We start from the raw sequence: 27647 nt of genomic DNA on the forward strand, positions 1-27647 counted from the left end.
GAGTTGTTGCAAACACCGTGATGCCGTCCATGTATACATTAATTTTTCGCCCTTGTTGATCGGCTAGAGCTAACGTTATCGCCCTCAGGAATTTATTTGGTGACGCTAAGCACCCAATTGGCATACGTTTATATTGATGGTGCCCATCGGGTCCCAAGAATGCAATTTTATGCGCGTCCTCTTCTTGGATTTTAATCTGATGGAATCCACTCTTCAAATTAACTACTGTGATGTACTTAGCGGCCGCTAAGTGCTCCAATATGTCGCTTTGAAAGGGTAGTGGGTTACAGCTTCCAACAGTTATTTCGTTTAGCTGTTAGAAATCCGTGACCAGTCGCCACCTCTTCTTGCCGTTTTGTCCTGGCGGTTTTGGCACTATTCATATATTTGAGTTATATGGGGACGTTGACAGTTCTATTATATCCAAATCCATCAATTTTTGAATTTCTCTCTTGATGTTGTCCTTCACTGCGGGCGGGTATTTATATCTTTTGACCACTACTGGCTTATTTGTTGTAGTCTTTATTTTGTGTTTAATTAAATGAGTTGTTTTTAACGGTTCCCCGTCCAACCCAAACGCAAACGGATTCATCAATATTAATTTCCTTACGTGCTGTAACTCTTCTTAGTTACAGCCCTCAGTGTTGATCGGTGTCATAATTTTTTCAATTCTTTCTTCGACACTTTTTACATCACAGTCTTTTTCCGCGTACGTGTCGATTTCTTCATCTCCATCTAAGCTTTTATATCTCAATCTATATTTTTTTTCTATTTCTTTTTCTTCCAATTTGTCTTCCTCTAGCAAGCCCACAAATGCAGTCTCTTCTTTTCTGGCGCCGTCCCCCACGTTGCCAGTTATTTCTCTTTTCTTCACTTCTTCGCACTCTATTAGATCCACTTCTGGTACTGTAATTCTCCTTTTATTGTTTGAAAAATTCACGCATTCCACATATATTTTACCTTTGTTATAAGTGCCGTAAAAGTCTTCAAAATGCACATGTTCTCCTACATCTTGAAGTGGCACAAATCCAACTTGAATCTTTCCGAAGTCTTTTTTGACTCTTGCATATATAACCTGCCTGGATCTCGCTGATATCTTGAAATATTCTGCCATCTTCAGTGGAGTTTCCACACCACCTAGGCTAAGTGTATTTGTTTTTGCGCTCACCTCATCATTCTATTTTTTAAACCTATCCCATCTAAGGATTACGTCTATTTCGTTTGGAAAATCCTGCGGGACTATGTGGAAAGTGCACTTCATACTGTGGATCATTGTGTCCACCGTGCCTTTTGTTTCACGTTTTCCATGAGTTACTTCAATTATTTTTACTTTTACATTCTCATCCAATGGCGAATTTTCTTTTGTATAATCTTCTGTTAGTATTGAGATCTCAGCACCCGTGTCAGCATTGAAATCTGATCTTTTATTTCGGAAATCCTTACTCTCCAGCGTTTCTGTTGGCGGTCTGCGTCCTACTGCTGCATAATTAATTAGTACCGTCATGACTTCTTTCTTGTCCTTTTTTCCATCGATATATTTTTATCTTTTAAATTTTTTTTTAATTTGGCTCGATTTGTTGACAAGTATTTATTTTTTTTTTGTTTATCTCCTTTTCCCACACCTCCGACTGTATGAATTTCTCTTCTTTCTCTCCAATTTTTCCATCGTTTACTTTTGATCCTTTACAATACGTAGCCACTATTTCCCGATGCTCGATGTTGGGGGAGTACTTCGAGCATCATTCTAAAAATTCGGCATCTGTTTACTAGAGATATCACCCCGTCTAGGTTCAGCCTCCCTTGCATCTTGTGTCCCATTTGTGTGTCTAGGCTCATAACGCTCGTTACTTTTCCAATCATAATTATTTTGGCTATCATTCTCACCACTGTCTCTTTGGCCATATTTTTTGCCATTCGGCTCATAATATTTATTATAACTATTGTTATTGTTGTTATTATTCTCGTGATAAGCATACTCTTTTTCAGAATTTCTCTCATATCTGCCGTAGTCGTATTTATTCTCTGCCTGAGCCATATTATTATGTCTGTAGTCTCCGGGTCTTCTTCCACTATCATTATAATATAATATAGTCCACTCGAGGTGACTTCATAGCCATCATATCCTCGACTTTTAATGCCAATGTAAAGGCTTTTGTTAGCGTTATGGGCCTATGCATTGAAACTTCGTGGTTGTACGGGGGATTAAGTCCTATTATATATTGGGTCACTACTTCTTTTTTAATACTTTTCTGAAATTCCTGCCTTAACATTTTAGAAACTACAAGGTTTGCTTCTTGAAGTTCCATGGCCCTGTTAAACAACTTTTGCATGCGATCTGAGTATTCTTCCACAGATTCCCTATCCCTTTGCCGTTCTGACCTAATTTGTGCCATAACTGTCTCTATGCTACTGATGGCTATGTAACTTTCTGTAACCTTCTCGAGAAATTCTTCAATAGACTTAAACTGTGTAATTCTATCGTTTAAATGTGCTGCCGCTCGACCTTTTAGCCTGCTGGACAGCGTTGCCAAAAAATATAGGACGTCTTTGTCGTCCATCTGCAGGCCTTTTGCCCTAATTACCCTTGTGAACGCTGTGAGATTTATTAAGTCCCCTGTAAATATTGGTATTGTGGTGATTATTGTGCTCAATTCTTTAATTGAGTAATTTATATTCCTCTCATACTCCTGGTGATGCGGCGATTTGTGTGTAGGTCTACCTGTTGTTTGCTCCCACCTCTCCTGGTTATTTTGAAAATTTTTGATCTCCCGCATCGATCTATCTTTCTTTCAATCTCTGTTGTGGAATTCTCTTTCATTTTCTCCCCCTCCCTTTCTGCCCATCTTTGGAGCAACTCTGTCTCCCTTCTCCAACTGCCAAGCTGATTCTTAGCGGGCCCCCTATCTTACTCATCCTCTTCCTCTCCACTATCATTACTACGCAGGGGCTGTATATATGATTCTGAGGCCTCGTTTCCTCCAATTATTTGCTTCGGGCCCTTTTTTTTCTTATCTCTTAGCACGACCGTTTTCATGCCCTTAAAAATTTTTCCAATGAAGTTTTTTCTTTTTTTGTTCGACTTTTCTAATTCTTTGACCGCCTCGGGATCGTGGCAAAATTGTAACCATAAACTGTCATCTGTTACGACCTCCGCGTCTGCTAAGTGGTCCACCGCCCCACCTACAACGTTATTAATTTTTCCCGACTGCCTTTTGTTTTATTTTGCTTGGTTGTTTTCTTTTGTTTGTTTGGTTGTATTTGCTTGTTATGGGCCTAATTAATAAAACTTATCGCCCAGCAGTAATATTATTAACTGTTTATATAAATTTTATCCATCTGGACAGTATTGTAAGCAGTACGATCCAAAGCATTTCCGTTTCCGTAAACAAAGTGTCCAAAGAAAAATATTGCTACCAAAGGGTGCGTGGTGTGGTGTAGTTTTGTATTTTGGCTCTCCCTTGTCTTATTTCCTGACGGTGTCGGCCTCCTGGATGGCTGCTGTGCGCCCACGCTGGTATTTAACACCTGCTCGTTTCTCACGTGTCTCGCCGTGTGTGTCTTCTTAACACTGTATTTTCTCTCTTCTTGTTATTATTCACTGTTTCTTCTTTTAAATTCTTTTTTTTTTTTTTTTTTTTCATTTCACTTATCTTTTCACGATAATAATTTTTATTTCCACTTACACTGCACTGTGGGTGCTTCCCGACGACGAAAGAAAACAAAAAAAAATTTTCTATCACTTTGTCGTACACAACTCGCCACACGCCGAGCACCAATAATTGGGAATTGGGTGATCTACAACCTCCTGTTACGTGAAAATTGTGGAGCTTGGGGGTGTAAGGGGATTGAATACATGTGGAAGAAAGTATATGTCCGTTTATTAGTGTCTTAAAGCGAGAGCAGTCGCGTGCGTGGCGTTAGGTTCGGAGGCTGATCGGAGAGAGAGAGAGAGAGAGAGAGAGAGAGAGAGAGAGAGAGCGGGAGAGCTGATAACGCTCGGGCCCACCACTGAAAGGTGATCATCATACTCTGTATACGCTGCTCATGCGCCGTGAGAGGTGAGTCTTGGGCACGAACTTACAAAGGCTCTAGATACTGTACGTCACCCTACACTAACACATAGCAGTATGTTATTTTAAATATCTTTTCACAGAAGATATATTTTTATTTACATAGTGCCTGTCCTAAAAGTATAGCTTTATACATGGATACCTCAACACCTACTAACTACTGTTTTTTTTCTCACTAGCACTAACTCTTTTAATTTTTTGGTGTCAAACGATTTTAGTCTAATAAAAACTATTAGTATTCTTTACTTATTACTGTTCATATCATCTTTGGAGGTGATCAGTTTTGCGCTAATAAAATTTAAAATTACAACCAAGGACTTTTAATCACTCATACACTATTTGAAATGAATAAAAAGGAGAGAGAAAACTAGAGTATAGACGGGGAATACTAATAAATATTGCTCTAAGTGATTAACACCTTAATTGACACGTTCAATTTTAAAAAATCCGATCCTTCTTTAATCCTACTAATTTAATGTTACAACTGCTCTTACATTATTATAGCGTTCACAGAGCTATCCATAGAACGTTTTTATTTTATACAGTAAGCCATGAGGAACGTATTTCAAGTTGTGATAACATAACTTTAGTTTTAGCAAGTCAATTTTTATGTAAAATGTATAATTAAAATACAATTTGTCCTTAACAAAAGTTATCAATTAAAAAAATTAAAAAATTTGTTGTATCACTCTGAAATGCGATGGTTTTTAATGTTAACTTTTAGTATTAAAAATCTGTAGCCAAAAAACATAAAGCAATCAAAGTTTTTGGACAAAGAAAATAACACCATCTCTTAGAAAGAATAACTTAATTTATGTTTTCTAATATTATTTTAAATAAAAAAAATGTAAGCTGTGTTCGTAATCATCAGATGTGTTAAGAATATTTTAAAGTTATAAACTGATTTTTTTTGTAAAAAATTTTGTGCAAGATGTTTTGATGTGGTTCTATATGAAAGTTGTCACAGATGATAGCTAGCTTCAGCTCAAAGCGTCAATGTCCTCACACGCGTGCTGAAAGGTGCGAACTCAGAGGAACGTTGTCACCGCATTATTAAAAATCACTCTTCAATACTCTTAAACGATTGCAACAGTGTGAGCGTGATGAAACAAACGTGACAGTGTAAATCAACATAAGTGAACACAGAACCCCGAAGTAAAATTTCATGGGAATCATCACCACTTAAGAACTTCAAATATACTCGTTCCACTTCTCAATAACAATGCCAAAAAAAGCAGTTAACTCAAGGTTAATAGTAAAACTAGACGTAAGAACTTAATAAAAAGAGATATTATCAACGAGATATTATCTCCTAACTTCGCCTAATAATCGTGTTCACTGTTGCAAGCCTTGCAGTACTAAACGTGAAAGTAAACATTGATACAACAAATAATTTACTACCCATAAATGCCTCTCATTAGTGCCCTGGTTATCTCTCGGAAACTTAAGTAGTTATCAGCTTACACTAAAAATTATCTTAAATTATTGACTCTTTCCCTATAATCGAAAATTAATTATTCAATGTAATATGCTTTTGTGCATAAAAGACTAATATTGCATGGAACAAAATGTTACAGAATAAGCTTTCGAAAGTTTTTTCTAAAAACGAGAGTAAATAACAATTAATTATTAGAAAAGGTCAAAAGTACTCTCACTTTAAAAGATTTTATAATGTATAAGCAGGTAGAAAATGAGAAAAGTTCAGAAAAATATGAGCCTCAATTTTAGGTCATCATGTTACAAGAAAAAAAATGGTTAAAACTATTAACGGAACCGGTCGATATAGTGTCCGATAAAGGTCGTTGCAAGAGAAGTTCGATTTGATCAAGAGATGTTTAAACATTTAGGCTATGATGGTGGTAGGGGCATCCAAGTCAGCACACCGAAAAATAAAACAAAAGCAAATAATTAAACTTAGGTACTCTGATCAAATACTAGGTCCCAGTTTGCATCTACAGAGTCACAACGATCAAGAACTCAAAGAAAGTTTTAGAAAACGTGATTTTTCCAGTTAAATACTCATCAAATATAAAACTTGCTAATAATGTGACAAGTTAATTCACATTAACATGCAAAGAAGCTAAAAAACAAAATCTAGTCACTACATAGTAATACATACTTATAGTTCTACAGATCAGCAAAACTCTGTGAAATATTTAGCATTAGAAAACCAAGTAAAAGCATTTTCCAAAAATATCCATAGGAAATCACACACACATACGAAAATCGCCAAGTCTTGGACGACACCACCTAATGCATACAGCACAGAACTGTGGACTACTACACAAAGCAACTTTCCTTTCGGCAAATTGAAGCATAAATGAATGGGTAAGCTAATGCGGGAAGATCTCCCCAACGGCCTGAAAGTTCTAGTACCCTCCGTACAATCACACGTTGAGGTGACACAAGCAACGAAACATTACCCACTAGTTCAAGCATGTGACTCTCGCTTAATACGGTATCGGGAAACGGAATGTCGATCTTCGGCCTCTTAAACCATCAAGACATTATAATAAATAAAAGAGATGCACACAAAACGGCATTCTTAGAACTAAATAGCCACTATTAAAGTAAAATGGGATACGTGGGAGCAATGTATACATTCTCAAAGGCAATCAGCCTCGTGTTAGCTGGATTTCAAAACCATGGATTAGAAGTATACCTCGACAAAATAATGATACTGACATACTTAAAACAATATAAAAGTCATTTCCAGAAGTAACTTAGAAAGCTTAACAATGCTTGCCTCTCTACTAAGCCTAAGAAATGCCATTTTAGAAATAGAGAAACAAAAGTACTAGGGCACAAAACGGGCCATGGCCTTAAAAAAGTTAAAGCTGTAAGAAAGTACTTAGTTTTTACGAATACTAAAAAAAATTTAGCAGTTTCTTGGCTTTATAAATTATTATAGAAGGTTTGTACTAAACTTTTCGAAAATAGTAAAACCTGTGAGTTTTATGTTCGAAAAGGGATCAGGATTTGTTTAGGGTAAAAAACAACAGAGATCTTTGGAGATGCTAAAGGATATGATGTTTAAGGAACCTGTTTTAGTACCACTACATTTGAACAATTTGTTTATAATGACTACAGGTGTATCCGATTATACGATTGGCACCATTTTTAGCTATGGTAAAATTAGTAAGGTCGATCTTGCAAGTATGCTTCGCGCTACCTAAAAGGAAAGGAACTAAAATATCCCAATTGTAATAAAGAATTGCTGGCAATTTTATTTATTAAAGAGCTATTTCATTCTTAGCTATATGAAAGATCATTCACCGTAGTGAGAGACCATGAACCGCTGAAGTATTTTCATACTTCTAAGAATACCGACCTAAGGTTCAACAGACCCAAGACTGATCTCAGAAGTTATAATTTTGATACAGTGTACCACAAAGGCATGGAAAACAGTGCTTTCAAGGGCCTGTTACGCAATCCCGTATTTAAGGAAAGAGAAGTCAACTCCGAACTGTCTCATCACGAGTTGTACTAACTTACAAACGTACAAGCAAACAAGGTTTATACAATGAGAACAGCCCACCAGCGAGAGTATTTAAAACTCAAACGAAGGAAAACGAAGTTAACTAACGGAAAACGAAACCTTGCAAACCGAAGTGGAAACTGTGAAGAAGCAAGATTAGATGACGAAAATGTGGGTTCAGAAATACGAGAAAAGGCCGTTATTGCATTAAATCAGAGCTTTGATAAAAAAAGGAAACAAATAAATCAATTACACAGCAAAAAGAGCACAACTGTATGGTCAAAATAATAAGAAAGGAAATTATTCTAAGCCATTCTCAAAGAAATTGCAAACTTTTGTGTTTAAGTAACAACCTGGAAGCATTTAGCAATGTCTAAGCTGCTAGTAACCCTAACAAGGAAAATAGGAAGAGACATTTAAGGTACAAGATAGCTGTGCTGAGCCTAATGCAATATTAAGTGGGATGAAATACCAAGGACTCCAACAGGACTTTAACTGCCTCTTCCACTTGCTGAAAACATAGTGATAACTGTCATAAAACACTGCACAATTACCAAACATGCTTAGAAAGTCTCACCATATGCAAGTATGCAGCAATTTAAGGAGGCCAAAAAAATATTAAAACCCAAGACAAAACAAGGAGATTGTAATTGCATTTTTATGTTTCGTTAAGTTGTTTAAACAAAATATTTGCATATGTGATAGTAAGAAATAAAGAACAGTGTTTTTACTAATGTCAACTCCTCAAAAAAGTAATGACTGATGAAATAGATATACGTATGATCTGGCTCATGATTGAAGATAAAACTAATCGATTTTATATACAAGACTCCAGAGACAAGATCGACTTCGCAAGAATACTAGTCAACGTAGAGCTTGAGTCGACAAAGAGAACTATATTTTTACCTTCAGTGAAATAAGAAGAGATCACATTGGAAAAATTAAAGGAAACCTTAAAGGTAGGAAAAAATCGAAACAACATGGAATGGTATAATATCACTTAATTAGAAAATAACCACCAGGAAAGATCAATTAATAAAAGCAACATTGGATCGTTAACATATTCATATACTTTTCAATCGAACAAAAATGCAACTTATGAAGAAAGTGATGATGGCAGCACAGATAGTACACGCAGCAAATCAGGGAAAAATGATCATCATGACTTCTCTCTAACGCGATACATGGCTAGAAGGGCAAGAGCACTAAAAGACAAATCTTCATGGGTACAATCAAATACTGAAGAGCCCTATCCCTTTCAGAAGATTCAAAAGGTAAAGGAATATTCTTACAAGTACGCAAAAACTCACTCGTCCTAATAACCTTAAAGAATATGCGACACACAAACATTGAAGAATCTCTTGGTCAACGTGGGTACCCACCGGTGGAAAAAGATAAGGATGACGTGAACTCTATCGGTGACATTAAAATCAATGATTTTCCCGTGTTTACAGTACTTGTAATTCACATAAAGGACTGTATAGAACATAGGGCTAACAAACTCCGTTTAAAGAAATGCTTGACTAACCCTAAGAACATACTGAGGAGAAAAAATAAAGCCTTTCTAAGCATTATCAGGGATCTAGATACCCTGGGTAAAGCTCAATGGGACCATTTTTCTAAACTGTTCAAAGACATAGTTAATCGAGAGTTGATATAAACTGTAATGTTTCAAAATAATATTATTACACCACCGGTCGAAAAAAGATACTAAATAATGAAAAATTACCACAAATCAACTATACGAGGATATAGAGGAATCAACCAGACGTACAAAGTACTTGCGAATAATTTCTATTGGCAAAACAGGCCAGAAGTTAAACAATGTGTAATAAGGTGCCATATTCATTAGAGCAAAAAACTTTTAAGATTGAAAACTCGATTACCAATAGTAATAACGGATACTTCGTCTTATGTCATTGAAAAAATTTCCATTGATTTTTATGTCCTTTTTGAAGCTACAAAAGAAATAAATAGAGATAACACAATATGACAACATGGTTTGACCATACACATAAAGGTATATTTTAAATAACTGAACTGGGTTATAAAAGACACAACTAAAAAATACAGCAAAAAAATAACCACGTAATACTAAAAGGGCGACAGTGTTAAAATAACCTACATTGACAAATTACTGGAAAAAATATCAGCCTAACAATTGTAAGAGACCCTAAAACATCTTGTAAACCAACCTTTCTTCCTCTTTTTAGCCTGTAGATGTAAAAAAAGATCAGTATAAGAAAAATAATATATTAGGAGAACTACCGTTCCAATAACCCAAATATTTTACGCTTCACCAGCTTAAACGGTCTTCTTCTTTTAGGGCTCAGGTGGAACCATCAGCAAGGAATAAATGGTCCATGAGTCGAGTTGAAAACAATCTAGGCCTAATTATAGAGATAGCAGGTCAGATAACTCTTTTAAGTACAGTATGGAGTATTACACAACTTACAGACATATTAAGGCTGCGAGAACAAGAAGAAATTTTGCTAACTTCATGAAAACCCTAAGGAAACTCAAAATAAGTTCTGATCAGTTATGGATTTAACAAATAATGCATGTCAATAAGAACCTACAACTAGCACCGCAGGAAGCAAATCGAATTGTAAGTATGCTTAACACAGAAGACACTATACTAATAGAACACATCAGTACACGCAAGCGTAGATCAGTTATGCCTTTCATATATAAAGGGCTACGGTGGCTCATAGGCTTAGTAGATGAGAATGCCTACACTTATTTGGAAGGCATGTTTAAATCAGCATAAAATCATTCAGCCAACGTAGTTAACTTACTTGCTGAAGAAACGTTATTAAAACCATATGAGGCGATCACGAAGATAAAACAAATACCCTTATCTTGTGAATAACAGTAGAAGATATGCAAATGGTCAGGCAGAACAATGCAATAGTGAGGTACATGAACATGCAGGGCAGACTAAATTTGCTTGTACGAAATACACAACAATTCCAAATGAGTGCTAAAGTACTGGTAGACGCGAAAATTTTTGTACTAAATGGTAGTATCAATCCAACATATATTAACCCCTAGATATTTCCATAAGCAGCCACAGAAGCAGCCAGAATACATCCAGAATATACTTTTCCGTTAACAAAAAATGTATCAGTATCAGAACTGCTCAAAAGAATTGATAGAAATTATGAAAGTCACCAAATACCATACCTTGCGTGTCACATAGCTATTCCACTTCTTAATAAATAAACATTTTCGTTAAATAAAGCAATACCCTTATTTATCACATAAAATTTATTGAATAGTACAAATATGTCCTAGAAGCCCTTCCATGGCTCTTAACAATATTTCTAAAATCTACTTATCTGACTTAACTGTAGACTTAGGCAAAAACAGGAAGCTAGAAAGATACCACATTTTCAAGAATACAGAGTCCATACGTGATGTTAAAAAGCATTCTGCTTGCGAAATAAGACTATCCATTAGATATGGGGCATCACCAAAGGCTAGGAATGGGTTAATTTAAGCTTTAACCAGGATGTCGTGCACGCATATCTAATGCGAAGATGTGAGCATCAGCAAAAAATCACTAGAGATACTCATACAACAAGTTTTTATTGGGTAATCTAAATACTTTGTCAATCACAGATCACACCTTGCTGGGGTTCAACACCATTTAACTGATAGGAGAAAAATTTACAGAACAAAGGTTAGTGGTGATAAAGAAATAAGGTTATGTCATTGAAAACGAACTAAGAACAGGAGCTTTGCTGTGAGATATTAGGAATAGAGCTCAGAAAATAGGTCAAAGAAAGCTGTCTAAGGAGGAAATACGCAACATAAGATCAAATTTATTACTACTCTTTTTTTACTCATCATAATTACACCTACAGGGATCATGTAATGAAAATTTTTATTCCCAAGGGGGGCCCTGTTACTAATTTCAATTTTAATTTCAATTATCAAAACACTTTAGTTTTCGAGCTATTCAAAAAAAACACAGAAGAAGCCAGTTTAAAATTTTTTTTGCCATAATACTAAAGGACATGTACGTCTTATAGTTTAAGGGTATTATAAAAATGTTTCTTATATTGTTATTGTTATTTCAAGTATAATTTTATCTTGCCCGAATGAACTACCACCCTAATACGCCTGGCAACCTCACTACCTATTTAGCAGACAGTAATAAAAAGCAAGTATCTTTCAGCTTGGAGTATCGTGATTTGGTAGCATTAGCATCTATTAGAATAATCTTACATTAAACTAAGTATATACCACTGTGCTGCAATCCTCGTTAAAGTGTCCAAGTGACTCGTGTGAACTGCACTCATCGATGCTATCATCGTCTATCCTTAGTGACGGAGTCTCATCACCCCGGTTAATCATGATCTTACATTCTTGGCACATCTGGTTTTTCCTGTAATTAATTAACGTCACATTGGATAAACTTTTCTTTTTCTTGCTTAACTATTATAATTAACACTTGTCACCAACTACTTTACAACAAACCAGTTGGGTCTCTGCCCTTAGACCATAAAAGGGCCTTTAGTCAGTCTTTGACAATTTAATCAGCATACAATAATACTACTTTGGGAAATTATACTTTTTAGTAACACTCACAAAGACTCATAAACACATTACACACTTTCAAAGCCATGTAGTAATTTGTACCATAGGTATTAGTAGACTTTGATATATTATTTTTCGGTATAGGTACGCTTTTAGGAAGAAAAACATTACTTAAGTAATTAATAGCAATTCTTAAGATTGAATACAAAGTCAGATAAAAATACGCACGCTAATAAGGTCGAGTGATTCGCAGTAGTATGGTGACTCGTTTATGTTATATCTGTGAAAAATATGGTTTAGCCAGTACCTATTGCTTGATCCTAGTTTCCGTAATGAAATAGTTCACATTTCAAATGTTAATGACTAAAATCTATGAAAAAACAAGATATAGTTTTCTAATAGCTTTAAAAAACGTGTACATTTCTATTAACTAATTTTTTTATTCTCATTGACATCAAAATATTCTCATTTATTCAAACATATATTTTTCTTGATTCAATTCGAAAAAAATTCGTTTCCTATTGGTACAACCAAGCAAACATCTTCAGTAATGAAACATACGTCAACGTAAAGATAAAAAATCAAGTCCCATCGCATGATGTATTTAGAATGGTGTAAGAATTCCTGTTATCAATCCCTTCTAATATTTTTTACATCTCGTACGATTTAGTACTAAGCAAAACATTCCATTGAGCATAGCCTTAAATGTGTATATTTTTTTATATAATTTTTTTCGTGTCAATATCACTTGCCTGTATTACTGCTCACGGTTATAAAATTAGCACCAGTAACTGCACCCCCTAATTACTGCGCAGGTATCTCAAAAAGTTCTCATGTTGAGACCAAGATCCAATTACTGCGCATTAATTACTGCGAACGACTACGAAGTTTTGTGGATTCGGTTCATTAAAGTTACTTGGTTGAACACTGACGCATTTAATAATGTAAAGTATGATTCTGGAGTAAACGTTATTAATGTGTTAACATGCCTAATGCAGTATATATTACCTTGCCCCATAAATGCCCCAGAAATTCTTTGCTTATCTCGTTCACCGAGCTATGACCCGTGGGTGATTGGCAATATGTACCTGTGTCGTACATGTCCCGCTTGTGAGAGTATTTAGCTGACATGGCATACACGAGGGGTCATGCAGCTTGCTGTGTCTTGCAAAGTCCAAATCATGTTACCGTTAGCTGTGTTGATCACTACCATCGCTACTGTTAGCTCCCGTAAGTCATAGCAATAGCCATGGACCTCCGGTGTTCTCCGATCGATTTTCGTTACCTCACCATGGTATACTATTGGCCACCGTAAGTCGCCGTAATCACCATGGACCACCGTTGCCCCACTATTGGTCACTGTTGCCCCACCGTACGTTACCATAGCCATCATTAATTTCCTCTGCCCCACCATACGTCACCTAAGGTTTCTGTACGTAGCTGCCAGCTGCGGTACGTCACTGTTAGCTACTGTACGTCACCTTTAGCCACTTTAGGTTGGCATGGCTGCCGTTTACTCACACCCTCCCTGTATTACTCGGCTGCACCCAGTAACGTCTTGCGCTGGCCACGTAGACCAATAGAAAGTCCTTTGAATCTCAAATTTAATTTTGATATTTAATACAATGCGTTATCAAGCTCGTTGATTACGAAGAAAATAGTCAAACATGCCAAAGCTCTGTAAAATACTCTAAAAATTAAGTTTACAAATTTATTCTGCAAATATCTCGTACATCATATCAAATAATGTACCTTTGCACTAACCATTTCCGGGCTTAAATCTCCGTGACGGAAATTTTTTTCTTACATTTAGTATCTTTTTTATTTCGATGTTACTTGGTATCAAATTTTTTGTAATAATAGTATATTATTTTTATGTGTACGTTGCATAACGAATTCTCTGAGTAAATTTATTAGTTGGGAGATTTTCTGAGATTTTAAATTAGTTTTTCTAGGCTCTCGTAGCTTGCATATCATATAAATGAATTTATTTGTATTTTTTCGTGATAGAGTAAAAAAACCATGTGTACTAATAAAGTACTGAGTTTTTTGTTTCTTACATTACAATGACCAACCAATTCACGATGTATATATTAATTCTACATAGTTGAAAATATTAGTTGATTTTTGAATATATTAGGCGTAGATAATTTGTGAACAATATTTCCTGCTAACATACATATATTTATAAAAAAATAAAAAAGAAAAAAAAATAAGTGGAATCGCTTGCAACTGCGCAGCTACCCTTTTATTACCCAACCCATGAAAATTTAATAATCATCATAAAAAAATAAGCTTTTAGAAGAAAAAACTTCTACTCTTCGTTACTTCAAGGTCAGCCAAGTTTACTTTTATTTGATACTTAAAGATTTATTAGAAACATATGTTACTTTTGATAATGAGTTGGGTAGAGGTCCGACATCCGAGTTAGCTACGTCGTTGTGCAATTACTTCTTCCTTGATATTTTTAGGGCTTAATTCTTACTCATGGCAACTTTTTTTTTTCTTCTTCGAAATTTTACACGATTTTACGATACAACAATACAAGTAATTTTTTTAACAATAGTATTTATTGACGTTTGATGTATACCTTCTGTTATAATAGTGTATTACGCACTAAGAGAAGAAAGTACGACATTCCCTCCCAGGTGTAAGTAGCCGCCTGAGCCAAAGGCGAGGGTGGCAAATACCTGAGAAATGATGCCGTTCTTTCTTCCCGAAGCCCGTATATGATTTTTTCTCTTCCTTTGCTAAAAATATGACGTTTTTTCATGATTTTAGGTTGAAAAATGCAACATAACCTCTCAGGTAAAAATTACATTCACTGCTTATTAGGAAAAGTATTTTGCCATCCTCCATGGCTCGGGAGGCAACCGTGCAGAGGATATTAAAATACTTTTTCTACGAGCAGTACATGCGATTTTTCACCTGGGAGGAATGTTGCACTTTTTCTCTGAAAACAGGGAACAAAGTCGTAATTTTGGCGGGGTTATGAGAAAAATACTTTTTTGTACGTCATATCTTTTATTAACTAACAAATATATATATTTTAATTATTAAATTTATTGTAGCATAAGTAGGTATGATATTAACAATGATAAGTACCGAATTACTGTGAAAGTTATTTATCAAAACGTTATTGATTGTATTAAGTTTTTACTGTATTTATCTGTCATTTTAAACAAAAAACTACGCTAATTGTCAACTATACGCAAGTATACCCACTGATATAGATATTCGTGTTAAAATCATGTTATGGTGAGCATAGCAGTTGAAAACAATATTTTGGTAAAATCCTACTTTAGTAACACTTTTTTTCAACATATTTACGCACCACCAAGAAGATACTGTTATTAACCGTTGATAAAAGAAGTGATACATGTTATTTTATTTGTACATCGAAGATCATACAAGAGCTAATAAATGCATAAGAACGTTCGTTAATATGATTTTACTAGAGAACATTCTTATTTATTGGTATCTTTTACTTCTCTTAACAACTTGCTCAGTGCGTTGTATTTTTTTTTTTTTTTTTTTTACTTTAAACCTATGTACATATAACAAATGTAAATTTATTTTTTTTACCACGTGTTAGAATACTACTTATAAAAGTGGTTTTTTTCAAAATATAAGTTAAAAGTAAAAATCGTGGAATCCCTTGTCATTAGCCATACTGTAACCACGCTAGTATTTAACACAACTGCAAATTCCACATACATTTGTACAGCTGTAGGATAACTTCTAAGTTCGAAACGTTCCAGGAACAAAGTTAGAAAACTGAAAAAATTACTATTAAGACAGCCAAATCTGTCATTTATTATTTCCAAACAGCATTGATACATTGATGCCAATAATATAAAATAGGTCGTAAAACATAATCATGTTTAAACCTTAATCTACAATTGTAATGCTAACATTTTTTGTAACTTACATTTATACTAGTAGGCACAGATTCTACTTAATTACAAATACCTTACTGTGTATTACAGACATTATTACTTATTATAACAACAATTTATGCAAAAACATAGTTCCAAAAACTAACAGTGTGGGTGATTTTTTGAGTGATCGAGTTCTAACTTCAAGTTTGAGTATTAGTTTTTTTTTTATTGGTAATTGTGTTATAGTTTAACTACTTTAAAGTAGAAATATTATTTTTTTGAATATTTTAGTAATTACTTATTCCTATTGGAAAAGTTGGATGTGTTAAAGAACGACAGTTAAATTCGAGAAAAGTCACTCATTATTAGATAAACGTAAGAGGGAAAGAAAGGAGCACGTATATTATTAAAAAAATTTTAATAGGCAAAATTTTTAATAAAGAATTAAAATTTTTTTAACATTACAGTAGATATTTGGGGTATAGTCTATAGGATTCCGGGCTTTAGTAAGGAGACTCAAAGCAAATACAGATTGCATAGAAATACCTTTTTTGGAGAACAGATTAATTACAAAGGAGACACGGCTCAAAGGGCTATAGGCACGTGTCACAGCTTAAGACTATACAAAACGAACTAACTGTATTAAAGTACAAGAAAAAGGCTCGTAGCCAATGTAATATGTAACACTGCAAAAGTAGTAGTAGTATAGGCGCTGCAGCTGTGGGCGCGAGTGAGAGAGAGCTAGCTTGCGCCGACGCAGAAGATGGTTCTCGGGGCTAGCTGTTGCTTCCTGCGCGAGCGGCCTGTTTGAGCGCAAGGTGTCGAAGGCGCGCTGGACGGTGCAGCCACAGATATTTGTTTGTCAGGTAAATTTTTTTTTTTAGCGCAGCTGTAGTAACATAAATTATTTAAGTTGTAAAAACAATGACTTTATAGAGAAGTTCCGAGAATTGATATTAAGTATCGGAACTCACGTTTTTATTCCTTGATTTGTCACTTTATAAGAGGAAAAACTCAGTATTCAGCGGTATTTAGCTATGCAAGTATTTCAATTTATTAACTTTACACACACATGTTACGCACGTTTTCTTATTTTGCTCTAGATTATTGTTCTCTCTCCTCCTTCGAAACCGACTTCTAAGTCTGTCTCACCTACCTTGAGAATTGTTCGCGTCCCGACGCCCGATTGACATTCGAGATGAACAATACGTCCGCTAATTGACACGCATCATTAGACAAAGGGGTTGAGAGAAAGAGTAAAGGTACTACCACTAGGAAAATTCGGTGGGCCTCATGCTGTCTGATCTTGCCTCTTTACACATCAGTCTTCAGTTGTTTTTGACAAATTTTGTACGTAGCTTGTCTTGGACAGTTTTTGTTCGTTTGAGTTTTTGAGAAGTTTTTGTTGCGTTACGATGCGTTCACGTGTTTCTGCGTAGATTCATCTTTTTTTTTCCGAATCTTAAAAAAAGCCACGGGCCGCGTCGACACTCACGTGATGTGAGTACCTATGGCGAACGTCCACACTAGTGGAACCGTGGTACGAAGACGAGAAGGAAAACAGTGCAGATGCGCACTTACGTTTACACGCTTATACAATTACACCAACACATCTGTACATAAGTTCAAAAAAGGTCGTTATTTTCGTTGTATTTAATTTTCTATCGGTCGTTTTTTTCCTCTTAGCGGGTTTTCTCATAAGAGTTTCCTCCATTAAGCCACAAATTATATCTTCATCAGTGGCTTATCAATAGTATTTTTTATTTTGTTTAACCTAAGCCTATCTTATCCTTAGTCAATTAACGTAAATGCTGTCAAGATTCATTACTCTTTCTTTATAGTAAAGTTGTTTCATAGTTTAGCTGTTAGATTATTGCCTTTTAATTTCGAAGTCTATCCTTTCTGTTTTCGGATCATTATATTACCTTTCTCACGTTTACTTCGTATTTGCTTCACAGTTTTCCTAGTCATTAATATTTTTATAAATCAGTTCGCTTCATTACTTAGACGCAGTTATTAGGGTAGCACAAGATCCCTGTGCCACAATTCAGTAGGTACATGTATTTGTAGCATATTTCTTACAAGTTTATTATTTAAATTAATTTTAAATCATGGTGACAAAAAGAAAAAAGGAAAAAAAATAAGGTAGTGATAACGCAGTATTCGAAAAATGAGGTCCTTGTAGCAGTAAAAGTTAAAAAAGAGGAGGCAATAGCATCGACATAAAAAAAATATGGAGTTTCTGAGTCAACGATCAGGGCGAGAAAACAAAACAAATATGCCTATAACAAGCCAGGACTAGCATTACTTTTAAGTTTTAAAGAAGAAAATGATATCGTCCAATGGGACTATTCAACAACAATTCTAGACTTACAAAAAAAACAAAGTGAAATAAATAAATTTTTTTCAAATATCTTACGACTTTTCTTATTTACATTATTCAGTACATATTTTTTAAATATTCATCAAACAAATGTAATCAGCAATATAGTTACACAATTTATGTAACCGTGTACTACTTCTACCCGTAGAAAATTAAATTTAAGTATTCGTCCATATTCTGATACGTATTGCACTGGAAAACTCCCAACTAATATCTGGCTTTTTAAATAAGGCAAATGGGATATATTTGTATCAATTATTAAACTAAAAAATGAAAGATAAGGCTCCAGGACTTGTTGCTGTGGTAGTACAGTATTGGGATTTTGAAAATCATATATTATTTGTCAGTTTTTAATCTTTCAAGTCTTAACAAACAGCGTTTTTTGTTTATTAGAACGTGAAAAAGTAGAAATGACCAGATTTTTAAGGCCGAAAACTGTTGAATCGCGTAAGAAACGCAGAGTACAATATAGCATCATTGTATTTTTTTAAACTTTTTTTACAGCTCATTACTCGACTGAAACTATATTGATTCTAAACAAAATGTTTTCAATTCAAATTACGTGTCAATAAAGTACGGTGCTTTACTAAGTAAATCTCGGGCAAAGTCGAGACAGAGTGCAGTTACTTGATTAATATAATAAACATTTGACCAAACAAGCATTAGCAGTTAGCAACACAAATGTTAATTTCTATTTTTTATTAACAAAATGTACCTTAAGGCAAGCAAGCATCAGTGATTTGCAACCCAACTGTTTGGAAGTATTTGCTATGCACCTATTTCAGGTGACACCCACAAGTAAAAAAAATATTGTTTGGTCTTGTCACGTATCCGACGAGATTAAAATAAATAAAAACATAGATTGCAATTGCGTCAATACAACATATGTATGCTGGCATTTAAGTAAAGCTTGATAAACACAAGTATGGCTAAGATTTATTCATTAGTCATGTGACATCCCATGTAATATACTAAATATTTATTAGTTTGTCAGTGGCTCTCATGATAGCAGATAATTATTATGAAGAAATAATGACTCTCTTGGTGATGCTATCAAAATCGTTTATTGCTGTGAACAACGTTTCGGCCCGTACAGTAAACCACGTTACAAGGCCCTCATCAGGTACAACTTTATAGCCACGACAATAGCGACTATAGGTATCACGATGGATGGTAGATCGAAAAATACCGATGTCGATATCGAATATTTTTCGATCTACCATATATCGTGATACCTATAGTCACTATGGTTGTGGCTATGAAGTTGTACCTGATGAGGGCCTTGTAACGTGGTTTACTGTACGGGCCGAAACGTTGTTCACAGCAATAAACGATTTTGATAGCATCACCAAGAGAGTCATTATTTCTTCATAATAAATATTTATTACTTGATAACACAGAATTTCGTTTTAAAATTAAAAAAAAGCAAAAACTCAACGATCTTTAAACATCGAGCATTATACCTGCTTCTGCAATCGTGTGAAGTGTAACTTTCTCCTTTTGAAACAAGCAACCGTAGAAAAACTTCAACTACTCGTGCAACCTCAAATGATCTTATAACGCACTTATCTTACAACATCAATTCTCACTAGTACATTAAAAAATGTGAACAATCAACAATTTCAACATTCTTTACTGCGTATGCCCACAAGAAATATCGCACACGATTATGACAGCAATTTGTACTCAATGTAAAATCCGAGATATCAGCAGTTTTAACCATCAATTACCGAGTAAATATTGCACCACGACTTTGCTCGTGTCAATGGAGAGTAATTAGGTTAAACTCTGATTGGTCGTTCAGATCCCCAACTTGACACGTCCTCCAAACGCAAGAACATAAAAACTCCTTGCACTTAACAATATTCACTTTTTCTCTTTCATAAAGTGCTCCAAAGTAACTATAAACGTTGAAGAATGAGTTCTGTTCCATTTTTTCCGCGAATGTAAGACCTAGTTCAGTGACTAAGCTGCGTGTTAAAAGCGTGCACTTCAGGCAAATGTAATATTTAAAATTCTAATTGATAGAAACATAATTTCTACTTTAAGGAATAAATTGAATATCAAGGAATATTTCAATAGACTACATATGACAAAGACTTTTACACAGACGTGAGATAAAAAGACCAATAAGATATGCTACTATTGCATTACATTATATACAAAGTTAAACAGTAGGTCAACGCCAGCTCGCGTATAACACGCTAACATTACTGCATTCATACTATTCGGTGAAAACTGATACCACAAAGCCAAGCCGATTTAAAAGAAAAGTATACTGTATGTAAAAGCAAATAAGGTCTGTAGGCAAACGGCTGGTTCCTAACGAACAAAAATTGAATTTATTTGTTTTTAGAACGAATCTACGAGTTATACACTTCACTTACAGAAAATCGGACGTAACAGTCACAACACGATATTTAATAAATATAAATATAAATATAAATGTAAGAATAGGCTTCCTTTTAAGCATTTATACTACGTTTCTGCGGGATTACTGGTATATTTTAAGATTTTCACAAGTGCAAATATACATATAAACTTGTACATGTTGTGTTATTATAATTGCAATATATATTTTTATTTTTTTAAATCTTATAGTACACCTGATAACACTAAACAAAATTTTCTACTGAACACTAACATAATTTACATTGAAATCAGTAATTTATTTAGTTTTCTCATTCTTGAAACTTTTTTTTTTTAAGTTTTCGAAAAAATTTTCCGTAAAACTATTTATTCGAATGATCTTGGCAAGAGACAATTTTTTTCACTAGGCAGCTCGCATGCTTAAAATAGAGGCATTGCAAACAGTGAACTAAAAAAATATATTCTAGGGTAAGTCAGCACTAACAATAAGCAACTTATTTGCTTTTTAGTATTATTCATTTATAAAACATGCCCTAACGCGAGCAAGCAGGGGCGAATAGCAACCCAACTATATTTTAGTATTCCTATTAAAAAAAAAAATATACACCTGATCAAGAAAACAGCAGCGATTAGCCACTTAACAGTATGTATACTATAAAATGTGCGCTCAAGTGAACATGCATCAGCCAAACAAACTATTAGTATTCATTATTAAAATGTACCCTTAGACAAGCAAAGATTAGAGATAAGCAGCCCAACTGTTTTAAAGTATTATTTAATCAGTGGACAGTAGATGCTTGGGCATTCTAGAATAAAGTTATACTTCTATAATATTACATAGCAGCCAAAACGATGTTGTGTACGAAAGTGGTGCGAATTTTGTTGGAATAAGTACAAGCATGTTAGTTCATTGTGGTTTTAATAAATTTGTTTTTATTTAAAAAATAAACAAAAAAATCTCTAACATTCTGCTTGCATCATCTATCACATACGCTGATACTCATTCGTAAAATTAGTTGCGTGTACAACACCCACAGTATGTATTTAAAAGAAGACTTAGAATACATTGAAAAATTAGTTTCATTAATAAATGTTTATTCAGTTTTTTAATGAATAAAATAAATGTCAAACATTATTCATGTGGCATTCCTCTAGTATTAGCTGTAGACATTTTATGAAGTTTCTGTCTGATAAAATTTTTGTGCTCATTGTTGTGACATCCGGTGAGTACGTCATGGGCTATTGATGTTATTTTGTCTTCACATATTAGCAAAACATAATTATTATAATGGAAAAAGGAATTATTGTCATAAAATACTCCATAAGGACAAAGCCTGTCAGCATCTTCTTTGGTAAAAAATCTTGTTTCAATAAGTGAAATGTCATCATCACTGAGGACGTTACCATTGCCAATTTCAGTAAGTAACGAAGAAAATTGTTCGGTTGCTTGTCTCATTGCTTGAGTTACTTGACAATATTTTGATATACGCCATAAACAGAGCCTAATATACGTTGCTTTGGCTATTTTTTTATAGGGGTAGTTCAAATTGCAGGTAACTGATGTAAGTAACCTATCAAAGTTATGTCTAGTCCACCAAAACTAATATCAAAGTTTTCTGTTATTCATTTTAATCTATTGTCAATTTGATTTTAGAGTTCGGCACTAATCATACTGATTTCTTCGATAAGAAGTACTACAACATATTTGAATAATGTTCTATATTGTTGGGCAACTTTTATTGTTGGCGAAAGTAGTTTTGATAAAGAAATTTTTAATGCTGTATGTACAGTTCTCTCATCTATGGCAACAGCAGATTTTCCTGTTGATGCACAAATGATTTATGCATTACAGTAACCATGTGTGTCACTGAATGAATTACATATTTCCATAATCAATTTAATAAAAAAAGTCTTTCCACCACCAGCTGGTCCATTAAGAAATGTTTACAAAGGTAAATAATTAGCTGTTAAAACATAATTTGTAACATGCATCAACAAATCTCTCTGTTTTTTGTTAGAGTATCTCATCAGTTCCAAAATCATATTAAGTTCCATAACGTTATCTCTTATTTTTACCATAATACCTAATTTATTCAATGTGGCTATACGCAAATTAAAATTTAAGTCTGTAACAGGGTTATTGTATAATTTTTTTAATGGATTAGGTGCGCAAATGTTTCTAGCTATGTCTGTCACTTCATCTTTATTTAGATACTCATTTTCTCAGCACATCTTGTGACATATCTCTATTATTTTAGCAATATCTAAATTTAATTCAAAGTTTTTTCGTTTATTTATAATGAGGTCTTCATTTTCATCGTAAATGTCAATAAATTACAGTCCATGCAAAATATTATTATCCTTATTTCTAAATAATATATTCAGAGTGACCATTTCTCTTTTATAATCATTAAGATCATTACCCATGTCGTAATTTCTATATCTGATGATTCTCGGTTATAGTCTTTCAATATATTGTGCTTGTTTATTTTTGTTATATTTGAAAACAAATTGCGCAAGTGTAACGTCATCCAATTCATGAGGTATTTTTCATACTTATTGTAACACTTTTCTTCTCAAATGTTTGTAGAATCAACGTCTAGTATATCAATTTCTTTGAGCGATTTTAAAATTTTTTGATGATCAATGGGCCATACTGTGTTGAAATAAGCAACAGCAACAAAACATTTCGACATGGGTTCTCTTAGTAAATACCAAGCTGCTTCTTAACTTGTCATTTCAAAGCCGTTCAACATGTAAGCGCTTATTTTTCAAGTAATTTCAACAATATCAAACTCTGGATGTTCATTTAAAATTCCTGCAATCTTTCTTTATAAATGACCAATGCCTGTATTTGATTTATTGACATATTCAACAATATAAGCAGCGCAGGAATATTCTTTAAGAATGATTTGAAAATCCATGTTAGATTTTAGGATGTTGAAAACAAAAGGATTAAATAGATAATGCCGTTCTTCAGATGGTAACCGTTTTTCAAATACCTTTGTTTTTTTAATTCCTGTTGTCAAAACTTTGTGATCATTATCAGATATAATTTTTTTTTTTCATAAAAATCATCTTTACTGTCATAGTCAAAGTTTTTTAAATTCATCCTTATTTCGGAATATCGAGTTGCATATTGTTTAAATCTGAATTCCTATCTTTTAATTGGAATTAATGTAACTGTTTATCGGGAAGGCATATATGGTGCCTAAAATCTGCATTTCTGTGGTTTATCAGCAATAATTTTTTTGTAGAGCGTAAAAGTGTGTTTGTTTTGGAAAAGCTATATTTCAAGAAGCTTTAGATCCAGAGACCGAGATTAAATTGTTAATCATATGAATAGTTTCAACTATACTACCATCACGAAGAAGATTTTTTGGAACATTTACCATTCAAAGTAAAATGTGTGCATGTGGGTTTTCACAATATTGAAATTCAATTTTTTTTGAAATACTGGGCTACTCTGTATTAACCAAATGGAAAATATCTCCTTGACTGAAAAATACTCATGATAACATTAGCTAATTTATTGAAGGAAAGTGCACAGGTTACAGCATCGTTTTTAATAAGTAAACTTTTTTGAATAAAATTCAACTCTGACACGGCTTCTGCAGTAATAAGTTCTCGATTGTTTGCCAATTTATATAAAGTTTGTAATAAATTAGTCTACCCTAACTCGTATGCTCTTAGTGTCATAAATGCTATTGGTCTGCCTAACTGTTTTATCATCGCAAATAAATCTCTTTTTCTATCTGACCCATACCAGACAAAGTTAGTTATTAATAGAAGGAAAGCAAGATTAGTTTTCATACAGTTGTTTATATAGTTTTCAGATTGTACTTAATCTTTGGTAACGTTTGTATCATGCCCAATGTGCTTAAACGCAACTGTAAGACAATCTCTTACTCTTAATCACATAATTTTTACTGCAAGATATATTAAATTATATTAGGTAACTCCTCGCCGATTAGAACGTCTGAATTCGCTGGTAGCCATCATAAACGATGTGACTTTAACATTTTCTCTGAATACGCAAAATGGTCCAAAATAAATATCTGGAAAAGACAGTTTTTCAGCATGCTCGTCGAATAAAATACTTTGTAGAACATTGCATTCCCCAGGAGCAATTTTAATATATTTATCTTCATTCTAAAGCAGAGTTTGCTATTTTGCAAGAAGACCTTCTTCAACTAAAACAGCTTCACTAAAATCATCAATATGGTCCCAAGAGTTGTCTTCCACATTTGAGTTAAAAAAACTTGGATCTGTATTAATATTATAAAGTAGATATAAAGGTGAGTATTAAGTAGTTTAACCAAAATTTTATTGTTCTTTTATCAACCAACTTATGGACGTAGCTAGATTTGTGTATTAATTTTTTATTAATGTGTACGTAAAAGCAGTGTTCGTCATTAACGTTTCTCGGCAAAGAAGTGACCATAGTATTAACAGATACTGGAAAATTATTAACTTGACCAAAAATGCCATATTGCCTTTGTACGTGACGTAATCTTCGTACTTGCATGAATGTTATCCTAAGTGAACTTAATCTTTTTGATACAAGGTCAAGTTCAGGTAAATTCTGAGGTATTTCCGGGTATCCAAAACCATTTTAAGCAGCCATTAGAGGTATTTTGTTCTTATTAAGAGAGAATTTGCTGTCAGAACATAAATTTGTAGATTCAACAGAAGTAAAATCCTAAGAAATCATAAATTTATTTACGCCAATCAAATGAAAGAATAAACAATTAAAAAATCAAATACAACTCGACTGTAGTTTGTAAGATTTCAGTAAGTTAAGCTGAAGGATTTTTTAAATCTCGTTAAAACCAAAAACAATTGCAAACGGAGCATGGAAATTGTCGGATAGCTATATTACTTCTACGATTAATATCACTTTCATCTAAAGGTCAATCTAATACATCATCTTTATCTTTATCTTGTCAAATGTATCTGGAATATTTTTATTTATGTAATTATAAATGGTGTATGAAAGAGCTATCTGAGAATTATGAATCATTTTCTAAAAAATACCGTAATTCATCGTTAGTCTCTGAAAAATTTGAATCGTGCTCCTTTTCTTCATGTCTCTCGAAAATTGGAGACTCTGAGGTAACCATAATATTCAAGTTAATGCACGTTTTTTTTGGATCCTAAATAATGCAATTATTAAAATAGTGCAAAAGAGTTGAGTAATAGTGATTCCTTACAATTATGTTCGATTAAAATCGAATCAGAAAAAACGACATCAAACGTTATTGAGATCGTAATCCCCAACGTGACTGCGGTAGTATACATAGCTATGTCACAGTGAAGGTATCATTTTTTAAAGTGTTTTAAAATTTAGAAAAATAGTTTTTTTGTGACTTGTATCGTACAAATTATTAAATCCTCCAATAAAATCTAATTCCAACAAGCATACTTCTGATTTTCTTTTTTCACCATTTTTGCAAAAACAATAAGAAATCGACTCTTCTTTGTAAGACTAGTGTACATTAACCTAGATTGAAAATATGTATGTCATGTGAGTTGGCACGATTCCAATAGTAGCAACCAAGACATTTAAGGTATTATATTTGAATGAGAAAAAGAGAGAGAGAGAGACAGAGAGAAAAAATAAGCGATTAAATACAAAGTACTATTTACAAAATTGAAATATAGAAGAAAAGAAAAAGAATGATGGAAATAAATATTATGTAACATTTATAAATATAACTTGGAAACGTAGTTGCATCCTTATTAGCTGATCTTTTACGCAAATCATTTTGTTGCCTCTTTAACTTCTTGGCTTCTGAAAAATGTACTGATTGATTTATTACAAATCAAGTCTGGGTTGACCATCGTTTCACGTTTAAATTTCTGCCATTCCCTGTATTCGGTAATTTGTTGCAATTCAGTTTTTGAATTTTTTTTTGTAATTTAATTTGGTAATTTTTGTTGTTCATTATGTTTTTGCACATTTTTTTCAAGTATTTGTTATTTTCAAGCAGCATAAGTAATAGAAGTTCCTTCTGTTTGGTTATTCCCAAAAAGATTTCGGCATACTTCTTATGATTTTGGCATTACAGAATCGTCGTATGGTGTTTTATCATGTTGCGTTTTGTGTGCCAACGCTTTACGACGTGGTGGTACGGGTAATTTATATTTCTCGGAAGCAGAAGCCACTGAAATTGGAAATTTAAAAAAAAAACTAACTTTAAAACTTCACAACTCGATTTTGCTTAATAATAACTTATAAAACACGCTAGCTTATATCTCGTCGTAGAATAACATTAAAAAAACACTGGATGAAAAAAAAGCAAACGCAAAAAATGTGCCGAATGCCTTTGTCTCACCAATCATGGTGGTTTGGGATGGAGTTCGACGTAAGTCGCTTGTATATTATAGAGCAGTGAAATCGGTAGCCAGGGTACCTAGCTGTACGACTTTCATTTCTATGCTTTACGCATTGCCCACAAACGACTGTGGTGATCGGTACTTTGCTTGGGAATATAATAACCAGACTTAGTTAATTCTATTGTAGGTAGCTTCAATTTTACTTTTACGCAACCAGTGGATCCTACTGAACGAAAGAGAAAAGCTACCATATTTTTAAAAAACTTTAAGCTCATTTATTGCTATCATTATTGATTTATTAAAGATAAAAACTGTAGTTAAACCATCTAGGAAGTGTCAAGAATGAGTGTACAAAATTTCAGCAAGATCGGTTGTGTAGTTTTCGCGGTTAGCGTTTACAACGATTTTTGCGATTTTGCTGTATATATTAGCAAGATAGTTTATTATGATAATGTATCTACGGTAAAGCAATCATCAGTGATTAGCCACATAAAAAATTTTTTGTATTAATTATTGATATAATGTACACTTGGGTAAAGAAGTATCGGTGACTAGCAACACAACTGTTCACAAGTAAAGTG

The 27647-nt window shown here is 33.7% G+C and overlaps 1 protein-coding gene across 1 annotated transcript in view; it reads right to left on the reverse strand.

The window, feature by feature from the left end:
- centrocortin (cerebellar degeneration-related protein 2-like) overlaps positions 1-27647 on the reverse strand; it is a 397006-nt gene that overhangs the window by 72360 nt on the left and 296999 nt on the right. Inside the window, exon 6 of the mRNA XM_089595595.1 lies at positions 11800-11941. Within this exon, the coding sequence (XP_089451721.1) occupies positions 11800-11941 (142 nt within the window). The remainder of the gene's footprint in view (positions 1-11799; positions 11942-27647) is intronic.

The sequence above is a fragment of the Copidosoma floridanum genome, unplaced genomic scaffold, assembly GCF_036245765.1.
Source record: "Copidosoma floridanum isolate Cflo_tuat_1 unplaced genomic scaffold, Cflo_Japanese_pri ptg000026l, whole genome shotgun sequence".
Classification (NCBI taxonomy): Eukaryota; Metazoa; Arthropoda; class Insecta; order Hymenoptera; family Encyrtidae; genus Copidosoma; species Copidosoma floridanum.